This window comes from Triticum dicoccoides, chromosome 5B (assembly GCF_002162155.2).
Source record: "Triticum dicoccoides isolate Atlit2015 ecotype Zavitan chromosome 5B, WEW_v2.0, whole genome shotgun sequence".
In the NCBI taxonomy this organism is placed as follows: Eukaryota; Viridiplantae; Streptophyta; class Magnoliopsida; order Poales; family Poaceae; genus Triticum; species Triticum dicoccoides.
In genome coordinates, this window is record NC_041389.1 from 317,788,365 (window position 1) to 317,799,554 (window position 11,190).

Here is an 11,190-nt window from a genome sequence, read left to right on the forward strand (position 1 = left end):
GACACTGCACATATTTACTCCCCCACCTTAGATATTATAACATAGACTAGTACTCCCTCCGTCCGAAAATACTTGTCCTTAAAATGGATAAAAAGAGATGTATTTAGAACCCTCCGTTCCAAAATAGATGACTCACCTTCATACTAACTTTAGTATAAAATTGGGTCATCTATTTTGGAACGGAGGGAGTAATATATACATCTAGATACATTTCTTTTTATTTATTTTGATGACAAATATTTCCGGACGAAGGGAGTACCATGCCACTGTGAGTAGTCTAAGTCTAAGACTATTTTATTACTCCCACGTTTTTCATAGATTGAGACACGTCAACTAAACTTACCCCAAATGCACCCGTTTACTTTGGCCTCTTTTGTCCTACACGCAACAAGCAATCAGTGAATTCGATGCGATGCGATGCGATGCGATGCGCACATGCCGACATGCTGTCCAGGTACATCGCCGCGCCCCGCTATCCCGTCCGGTTACATCAACGGGCGGTCGACCGCAGAGAATAACCATCGCTTGAGTAGGACCGTCCGATCGTCCCTCCCGAATCCGGTCGTCGATACCGCGGAGAAGTGTACAGCCACTCCCCGCTTGCTCCCCACATCCTCGTCGGCTCGTCGCGCGTCCCCCACCGGCCTCCGCCTCCGCTTCGGCCCCTCCTGCTCCTCTCCCGCCGGACTCCGGCAGCGGCGCCTTCCCCGATCCAGCTTCCAGCCTCAGCTGCCCAGCCATTTCCACCGTGTGTCGCGCAACCGTGGTCTCCTACCTGCCACCTCCGCAGCTGTGGCCACTGACCGATGGTCGCCTGATTTGCCCCGCGCAGCGGTGAGCTATTCAGCTCAAAATCGCTACCATTGACTCCCTTGTGTCCATGTCTCCATGATTGTTCTGAAGGACCAACTGATCAATTGTTAGGAATCCTCGAATCCAATGGAGAAGTCGTCGTTCGCGTCGGCGAGCTCCGGCGAGCTCACCGCCGCCGTTTACGGAGCAGGGAGGCCGGTGAGGGTGATACCTCTGCGCCACCCACTGGATGCGGCTGTGCGGGAGGCGGCCGCCTCCTCCTCCCCGTCACCGTTGTCGGCGGCGATGGAGAGGGCGCGGGCGATGGGGCCGTGGGAGTGGGCGGAGGCGGCTCTCCCGTGCTTGGCGTGGATGCGGAGCTACAGATGGAAGGAGGACTTCCAGGCCGACCTCGCCGCCGGCATCACTGTCGGCGTCATGCTTGTGCCTCAGGTACCCTGTTACCCTGACCATTTGTAGTAGTAGATCTGTGTTTCTTTGACAGTATCTGCTATTATTCAGAAAATGCTTCAGTAACCGAGTCAGTTGAGATTATATTACTTAAAAAATCCATTGGCCCTGATCGAGCTTATTAATGTATTGGTTGTTCGAGTTCATAAAAAAAATACCTACTGGTTGCTCTCTTGCTTGCCTTGAAATAGGCTTGGTGACAGTTCATGCAAAAACTATTGTACATTTTTTTCTTACTAAAATGTTATTCTGTTGAAGCTTGGTCACTGTTAATTGTGAATACAGCTTAACTGAGCACAAGGTAGTGTTACTATAAGCAATTTGTGGATTTCATATATGAGTTGTTTGCAAACAACACTGTTACTAATTGGAGCCGTGCTTTTATGCAAGGTTTTGAAGTTGTATTATTCCGACTACGGAATTGTAGTCTGTAATGCTTACAGTAAGATGGGGAGGTTAACCACTATGGAGCTTACTTAAATTGCTACTGTAGTTGCTCACACCCATTGTGTTAGCACATTACAGAGTTTCAGTTTGTGTAACTTGGTTGGTATGGCTAGTCCCCTACGCCCATTGTTAGCACATTGCAGAACTATATTAGGAGCAATTCGGGTGATTTACCTGCTAGCGAAAACAGTATTTTCATGTCCTCTTTCCCGTGCGATCCTTCATGTAAGTTTGGCTTGTTAAGTTTCCGGTGTACCAGGGAAAAAGTGCTATATTTTGATTTGATGTGTTGTCTACAAATTTTGTTTATATTTGGCAATTATCTGTATATTTTGTTTGAACCGTTTATTGTTAAAAACAATTGGTGGTATGTTGCAGAGATTTCTAGATTAGCTGAACCTACTGGTTCTCCGTACTAACTTGTATAGAACAAGTGAGCACGTTATCTCAACTTATTCACATAGCTTGTTGTTTTCCCTAGTTTCTTACAAATTAGTAACAAAAATCCTGTTGACGTGTGAACTGTTTTCGAGTTCTTACCCTCCGTCTGCTTTGCTTCTTTGTCTTAAACTAGAGCATAATCAACTTTGTGCTGTGTTGTAGGCAATGTCATATGCAAAGCTGGCTGGGCTTCACCCAATTTATGGGCTCTGTAAGTGTTTACGTCTAACAGTGCCTCTCTGTTTTTCCTTTTTTCCTTTCAAATGAGCGGCTAGTTAATCCAAATCATCTCTTTTTATTTGCATTGTGCTGAACAGACACAGGCTTTGTCCCACTATTTGTCTACGCGATTTTTGGGTCCTCACGACAATTAGCAGTAGGTCCAGTGGCACTTGTCTCTCTGCTAGTGTCCAATGTTCTTGGGGGTATAGTTAATTCATCTAGTGAGCTGTACACGGAATTAGCCATATTATTGGCATTCATGGTTGGAATACTGGAATGCTTGATGGCATTGCTAAGGTAATTCTGTTTACGAGGCAAGTTGGCGGTCCTGTTTATCCATTTTGGAGAAATTGAAATATTGAAGCATTAAATGTCCTCCTCCTTTAGAGAAGAAAATATGCAAACATGTATACAGATTTTTCGTTATACTCTTTCTTATTGTATTAGCAACATAACGATGCGCATAGCTCAAATGTTAACCTGCTAGCTGCATTATCTTTGTCTTCTGATACTATATCTTTGGCAGTGTTTTTTACCCAAGCGCTAAGTCTATGTTTGGATGGTGGTGAAAGTTTACCCTACCAATTTTTGGTCATGGCCAAGTTTTGGTGTTTGTTTCGATGGTTGCCAATGTCCCTTTGCTGACTCTAGTTTATTTTTCTTGCCAATGTTGACCAGCTCATGGGCAAGCAAAAGCTTGGCCAAAATTTTAGCATGGCAATTTTGGGCTAAAAGCGAACACACCCTAGGTGTATATCCTTTTTTCTTTTCTTTTTGGCACAAGTGCACCTGAAGTCATGTGATTTTGCGAAAAGGGACATATCAATCCCTGTACTTACAAAAGCAAGCAAGCAACATTTTAGTGCTTACACTAATGTCAGTACACAGTATAAAAATAGACAAGTGCTGCATCATGGACTATTCACATGTGTGCTTGCTTTTACTAGTTTTATGGAAAAGCAGACAATCGGACCTCAGAGTTTGCATATTATATGCACTATATCCATGAACTTGTTTTGAATCTTTTTGGGATAGTGCATGGATTGCATCAGGTTCCCACTTCTTTTCTTACGGAAGTATCCAACCAGTGATCTAAGTGTGTATTCTTCTAGTTCTGTACAGAGGCATAAGTCATTTCAATAGAAAGGGAACACATCCTGGTTTTGGTAGAAGAAACCAAAATTGCTCATTGTGTACGATGGCCACTTAAGTCCTACTTTTATCAGTTGGTTGACTACAATGCTCCTTTTCTCAAACTAGATGGACTAGCTGCATGTTTGTCTATCTCTTCAGGCTTAACTGTGATTCTGGGGAGATCTCATTGAGGCTGTGTAACCTGTTCATTGTTTTTCTTCTTTACAGACTTGGCTGGCTTATTCGTTTCATTAGCCATTCTGTAATATCTGGATTCACTACAGCTTCGGCCATCGTAATTGGTTTGTCCCAAATCAAGTATTTCTTGGGTTACAGTGTTACAAGAAGTAGCAAGATTATACCACTTATTGAGAGTATAATTGCTGGAATAGATCAGGTGGAATTTCTTTGTCCGTGTAAACTTATTTGTTACCTCCTTGTCAATTTCTATCTTTTGCCTGCCTTCTTTTAGATGCACACTGCTTAGACAAAGCATGTTACATTGGCTGGTGCTATACGCACATGGCTAGATAATCGTTTGATAAACTGAGTGTTCATGTGTGAGCATCACTTAGTTAGATAATGTTGATGGTGAAACGAAGATAGGCACACAATTTTATTTGCTTGTGATCGTACAACTTTGGCATAATATTTGCGTCTTGTTCTGTAAAGTATGTAACTTTCCTCCTGCCTGATCACATCAAAACTTGGATCTGCTTCTGTATGTAACACTATATCTAAGGATATCTGCTGCTATGTTGACAGTAAATTGGGTCACAGATGAAATCATGTACTCCCTCTGTAATCAAATATAAGAGTGATCTAAACATTCTTATATTTCTTTACGGAGGGATTGTTTTCTTATGTTTCACTATTCTTGCTTGACTTATCTTCCTATTAAACCTCTAATTACCAACTTAATAATGGAAACCAGATTCTTTGAACATTTAAAATAAGATCGCTTTCTTTTTTGCTTGAACAGTCATTAAGTTTCAAGTTCTGCCTCATACAGATTAGGCTCCATAAATCAACCTCCATTAGGCACACTGCATACATTAAGGCTGCTTTTATTTTTCTTTCAGATAATGATTTTCTGGTATTGTATGTTTACATCGTCACTACATTAATAAAGCAGTGCCGCTTTGCAGTTCTCCTGGCCTCCATTTGTAATGGGATCAGCGTTTCTTGTTATTCTTCTAATAATGAAAAAGCTAGTAAGTTTGTATTTCTATATTTGATCAAATTTCTTCGGTTGCAAAATGTTACCTAGGTTTATCGTTTTTATGACCTCTTAAATTCTTGCAGGGGAAAACGAATAAAAAATTACGTTTCCTGAGAGCTTCTGGTCCACTAACAGCTGTTGTTCTTGGAACGTTGTTTGTGAAAATTTTCCGTCCAACTGCCATATCAGTGGTGAGTAAGCTCCATCTATTGTTTTGTCATGAATTATATGATGTTATGCAATACAGTAAAATAGCTGTGAAACCTGTACCTTGGTTTGCATTTTTTTTTCATTTGACATTTGTTTTGATGACTTATATGTGTTCTTTGAGGTTTTGGAGAGCTTTTGTGTGCATGTGTGTATCATTAAATGTTATGATTATAGATGACTCTTCAGATATTTTTGTAATAAGGTTTTCTGTGAAAATCCATGAAAATACTATATCAGTTGTGATATTTTATGGGTATTTGTTTTTCATTTTGTAACTCAAATGTGCACCTACGATAAATGTTTTTATTCATCCATTTAAAAGTTCTCAATGAGTCACTGGTGACAGACCGCCACAATCAACCCTTATGTTGATTACCTGATTGTCACTTTGGCAAATCACACATTTAGTAGATATTTTTATTTTATCAAGTGAAATTTACTTGCATAACACATTATGCTAGAAAACTACATCGTTATCCTCTGTTTCTTGAGTGCCCAGGTAGGTGAAATACCGCAAGGCCTTCCCAGTTTCTCCATTCCTCGAGGATTTGAACATCTGATGTCCCTAATGCCAACTGCAATACTTATCACTGGTGTTGCTATTTTGGTAAAACATGTTGCTATCTTGTTTTTTTTTTACTTCTGTTAGTGGCCATTAAACATATGTAGTATATAATTTTAGGAGTCTGTTGGGATTGCTAAAGCGTTAGCTGCGAAGAATGGTTATGAGTTGGACTCAAACAAAGAGGTATGCTTCCATAAACCAATGACTAATAATTTGTTTTTGTTGGTACAAGCTGCTCACATTTGTTCATCAAATGCAGTCCTATTTGTGTTGTTATCTTGTGTAATTAATAATGGCTTCTATGCACAACATTTCTGTACACGTAATATATTTGCTCCTAGAAACTAGTTAGTGATAATATTTCATTCTGTAAGATTGTGAATATTGCGTAATGGATGGTGTATTGAGCCTCAAGGGCAAGTATAAACAGAGATGTGAGACTTGGAGGGCCTAGAGATCGGCAACACGAGATAGCAAATCATATCCTACCAATTATAGAGATATTGTAATAATATAAGATGTTCACCTTGGGGTCACACCAACCATCTGATCTGTTGCCACCTCTAAACTGCGATGATGGGATTGTGCACCACCAGACCACCTACCAAACACTGTTTTGCCAAAAAAGAAACTCTTAACATGAATTTTGTGCAGATACACAGAGCAGCACCTCAATTCAATGAAGCAAATAATCTTGTCCTTGCTAGTAGTAGACTGTAAATCTTTCGATGCATAACTAAAGCCTTTAAGTTATATTTTTTTAAGCTCCTACTTATCATAAATTTTTAGTGATGACATCATTTGAGAAGAAATGAACAAGATGATTTAGGTCCCTTCCTAGTTTCTATTCCAGTTATCTTGCACTTTCAAATCGGGATTTTTTCTCTCTCAAAAACACAGGAGAGGTGCGCTTCATTTCATTTAGAGAGAAAAAAGTACAAAAAAAGGAAGGGGCAAAAAACACCCCCCCCCCCCCTTGATAATGTTCCATCAAAGCATGAATGATACTGTTCCATCAAAGCATGTTGTGTAAAACCGAGGTGATCGAGATGCCTGTTCTAGGTGGTCATACTAGGAGTTTTAATTAGTGATTATTGTTTCCAGAGGACGGATGCCTCAGTCAGTTATTAAACAACTTTGAAGTGATGTGGGAATGATACACCACGGTTTGATTTTTCATGACAAGCTTAATTGTACAATTTCTACCTAACAAATCTAAATAGTTTTCTATAAATTAGTTGTCAAATATGGTAAAGTTTGACTGCATATTTTTCTAGGACCTCATCTATCCTGGAATGTACTCCCTCCGTCCGGTGAAGAGTGTACATTTGGCTTTAAAATTTGTCCATAAAAGAGTGTACTTCTATCTTCCTAATGCACTTTAAAGTAGGGAAAAAATGTTTATCTCTCATCACACGGTAATCAAGACCAATAACATTCTACACATGGTCTCCTTAATTTCTACACCCACTTAGCTCATTGGGGATTGGGTAATTAAGGAGGAGAGAGATGGTGGCTTGCATCTTTCCAATGCATTTTTTACTCCACTTCATAATTTGTCCTAAAATTTCTATATGTACACTTTTCACCGGACGGAGGGAATATGTAGTAGCAGTTTAGCATCGTTGCAGAAACTTTTTGTTTACAGGAATATACAAAACAATTTATGCATCGCATGTAGCAGTTTTCATTGTTTATAACTATTACTCTCATTGTTAAAAATCAACTCTTCTGATGAAGTTTTCCTTCATTACAGTTATTTGGCCTTGGCTTATCAAATATATGCGGTTCATTCTTCTCTGCATATCCTGCTACAGGTAGAATATTAATCATAATGGATAATATCAGTGCTACTTCATTTATCTGCATTTCTACTCTATTCTTTACCTGAAAATCATGAAGCTTAGTTACTCGCTAGGCTTTAGAAAGCTGATGATTATCAATGGATGTCCATGCAGGCTCCTTTTCTAGGTCTGCTGTGAATCATGAAAGTGGGGCAAAGACTGGATTATCAGGAATCATAATGGGCATAATAATTTGCAGTGCTCTCTTGTTTATGACACCATTATTTACTGATATACCTCAGGCAAGATTACCAGTGTGTTGTTCCTTTGGTAGCACTCCTTGAGTTTTTTTTTTTTTGGCATCATAAAACTCACTAAGTAACTATTGTTGGATTGGTCAATGGAGTTCTCCATCTGGGCACCTTCTTTGCATATTGCTGTTCTGTATGCCTTTTTTCCGTTGAGGATATTCATCAGTATAGATTAAATGTGATGCATAATTTCACTATATCTTCAGACCCTTGCTAACTGTATCTTGTAGAACCTATTTAATGCTAAAATTTCCTGCTGGAATCAAACTGTTATTTTAAATTTAGGCAAAATTAAGCTTTCGCAATACAAGCCTTATATCGGTGGTGTATATTTATTTCACAATTTGAGTTCCAAGTGTGAGTTTCCTCGCAAAAACAAGAGGTCATGTTTGAGTTTAACATTTGCATTTTTTGTTTTTTAAACTATTAATGATATGAACAATATAGATTAGATATGATCCATCATATCACTAATCACTATACCTAAAGGCCCTTTATTAGTATAGCTTTTAGAACCTATTTGGAATGCTCATATTTTCCAAAATTTCCTGCTCGAAATGAACTGTTCTTGTAAAATTTTGGTAGAATTAAGCATGCAACATAAGCCTTGTATCTGTGGTGTATATTATTTCACAGTTTTACTTTTCTTGCAAAAAAGAAGAGATCAAGTTTGAGACATTTGCAGATTTACTAGATCAAATTTATATACATCGGGTGTATAAAAAGGTAACAAACAAATATTTGCAATTTATCATGTTTAAGTTGGAACTCTTAAGAGTTAAGAGTCAAATTAATTGCACAATCTTGTTTCTTAAAATGTACCACTATGCAGAAATAGAACTTGTTAAGGTCCACTTTTTTAAAATGGACTAACAAAGTTTATTGGCAAACATGTCTTGAATTTTTTTCCAAATAAAATGTATACCTGTGTCATAGTATACCTGTGCTTAACGAGATCTAAGTGCTACTCCCTCCGTCCGAAAATACTTGTCATCAGAAAGAATAAAAAGGGATGTATCTAGATGTATTTTAGTTCTAGATACATCTCTTTTCATCCATTTTGATAAGTATTAAAAAGAATAAAAAGGGATGTATCTAGATGTATTTTAGTTCTAGATACATCTCTTTTCATCCATTTTGATAAGTATTTTCGGACGGAGGGAGTATATGCTTACTTACGTTTTCATCTCATTTTTCCCAGTGTGCATTGGCTGCCATTGTGATTTCTGCTGTCACTGGCCTGGTAAGGACATCTAAATACTCATATTTGTACATACTGTCACCACTGTTTTTAATTATTTGTACTACATTGTCAGCAGGCAATCATTAATTGCCTGCTGTGCTGGCAATGTAGTACCTTTTCCCAATAAATAAAACTATGTTTATTTCTTCCCAAATTACAGCTTACTATTTCTGCTCTAGTTTGCCATCTCAGTTCTTTATTGATCTCTCTTTCTTCTAACGATCCACTTTTGTATTGATTTAAATCATTTCGAACCTAATTTCTCATAGATATTGGGACTGTATTTAGGTAGATTATGAAGAGGCCATCTTCCTGTGGGGTATTGATAAGAAGGATTTCTTTCTGTGGGCGATGACATTTACTACAACCTTAACTTTTGGCATTGAGATTGGTGTCCTTGTTGGGGTAAGTACATGGAAATTTTTCAGATTTAGTATGCAGAAGAATCATTTATTTGATGATAGTACTTTCCTTTGTAGGTTGGGTTTTCGCTGGCATTTGTGATCCATGAATCTGCAAATCCGCATATAGGTGAGTAATTGTACTACACTAGACATGATGAGCACTTACAATTTGCTTGATAACACATCATTATTTCTCGAAGTCAGCAACCACCCTTGTGTCTCACCGTGCTCTTCTATTGGACCTTTGATCTACTATTATTTCTTCACTGAAGAGTTTGGATGATCTTTGCCATTGTTTTCCGATTGTTGTTATGTCAAGGGTTTTTATTGCTTGGTTTGAGAGTCTGATCTGTAGTATATATTTAATATGTTTTATGGCCCATCTGCAGCTGTTTTGGGCCGTTTGCCTGGCACCACTGTGTACAGGAATACATTGCAGTACCCTGAGGCTTATACATACAACGGGATTGTTGTTGTCCGTGTTGATGCACCAATCTACTTTGCTAACATAAGTTACATAAAGGACAGGTCAATCTCTTCATCTGTTTAAGCGCTTTGTTTCATTAAGATTCTTTGCTAGTCTGATGTCAGTTTAACCAAAATTCTATCAGGTTGCGTGAGTATGAGCTCAAACTCCCAAATTCAAACCGTGGACCTGATGTTGGAAGGGTGTACTTTGTGATCCTCGAGATGTCCCGTAAGCCCTTTTTTTTCTGTTGCAATGTTTATATGGTGCAGACAACACTGCTGCCCGCAACTAATTATTTCATTTTCGTTTGAAAAAGAATCTCAATTGTACCTATCAGACTACCTTCATGAGTGGATTAAATGATGGAATTTGTTTGGCATGCAGCTGTTACATACATCGACTCGAGCGCTGTTCAAGCTCTCAAGGACCTGCATCAAGAATACAAAACACGCGACATCCAGGTTCTTACTCTCAGCAGTTCTTCTATTCGCTGGTTCAGTACTCCATGATTTTTTTCAGTAAAGATGCCTGTGTGGAGCTAGCATTTCAAACCCTTGGAGGCTTTTTGATTGATTGCAGATTGCTATAGCGAATCCTAACCGGCAGGTGCACCTATTGCTGTCAAGAGCGGGCATCATCGACATGATTGGCGCAGGGTGGTGTTTCGTCCGAGTGCACGACGCGGTGCAAGTATGCCTCCAGCATGTGCAGAGTTCATCGTCGAATGCCATTAAGTTATCCCCACAGGCGTCTGGGAACTTGACGGAGTCTCCCAAGGCGCAGCAGCGGTATGGCTTCCTGAGGAACCTCTGGAAAGCACAAGATGGGAATGGGAGCGCCGGTGACGAGGCCCAGTCGTTGCTGCGCCAAAACCTTGTGTAGCCAATTGTCTCCCTCCCTCAGTGCCAATCATGATGCATGCATTTGTATTTGTGTTGTTGTATGCATGTAGATTGTGCAGGAAAATAAAAGGATGTAATTTTGTCAATCCCCCCTGTCTTGCTGTTAATAGAGTGGGAATTTAGGATTCTGTTGTAAAAATACAGTGTAGATACGTCAGTCATCTGTGTACGTAGCATCTCTTGTCCAGTGACCACTTATGTGTATAATAACAATGTAATCTGTATCACAACTTCACGGAGTAGCGATCTGGCTACCGTGAAGAATTGAGATTCTTGCAAAAGAAAAAAAATGCCCGATGAATGTATATGCTGCCTCTGTTTCAGTTCTGTAGTCGATTCCTGTCCATATTATCCTTCGCAGGTTATGGACTCTTAACTGAACAGTCAGAGGTATGCTGGAGCCTGTGAAATAAGGCTGACCTTTGTTTTATGGTGAGGAGGCAGATAACTGGGGGCAGGTGATGGCCGAGCATGTTTTATAATTTTCTGATGGTTTGAAAAGAAAAGCACAGCCTTGGGCATCTCTTAGACTGATTGTTTTGTTCTCACACAGTCACACTTGTCCCTAACCTT

General features: G+C 39.3%; 1 protein-coding gene across 1 annotated transcript; it reads left to right on the plus strand.

Moving 5' to 3' along the window:
• Window positions 1–536: 536 nt before the first annotated feature.
• On the plus strand, window positions 537–10,922 carry LOC119308661 (sulfate transporter 4.1, chloroplastic-like). Its single transcript, XM_037584789.1, has 18 exons — window positions 537–834; window positions 925–1,245; window positions 2,314–2,362; window positions 2,469–2,670; window positions 3,736–3,904; window positions 4,656–4,721; window positions 4,813–4,920; window positions 5,439–5,546; window positions 5,622–5,687; window positions 7,261–7,321; window positions 7,463–7,590; window positions 8,801–8,842; window positions 9,131–9,247; window positions 9,322–9,373; window positions 9,636–9,774; window positions 9,858–9,943; window positions 10,100–10,176; window positions 10,295–10,922. Exons 2-18 carry the CDS (start codon window positions 940–942, stop codon window positions 10,595–10,597), a joined length of 2,079 nt encoding a protein of 692 aa, XP_037440686.1. The 5' UTR covers window positions 537–834; window positions 925–939; the 3' UTR covers window positions 10,598–10,922.
• Window positions 10,923–11,190: the final 268 nt, after the last annotated feature.

Excerpts from the sequence above, each read along its gene's own strand:
- LOC119308661 (XM_037584789.1), top strand. The coding sequence starts at position 940 with ATGGAGAAGTCGTCGTTCGCGTCGGCGAGCTCCGGCGAGCTCACCGCC. Across the intron at positions 7,322-7,462 it reads CTCTGCATATCCTGCTACAG|GCTCCTTTTCTAGGTCTGCT; the intron begins GTAGAATATTAA and ends ATGTCCATGCAG. Across the intron at positions 10,177-10,294 it reads ACAAAACACGCGACATCCAG|ATTGCTATAGCGAATCCTAA; the intron begins GTTCTTACTCTC and ends GATTGATTGCAG.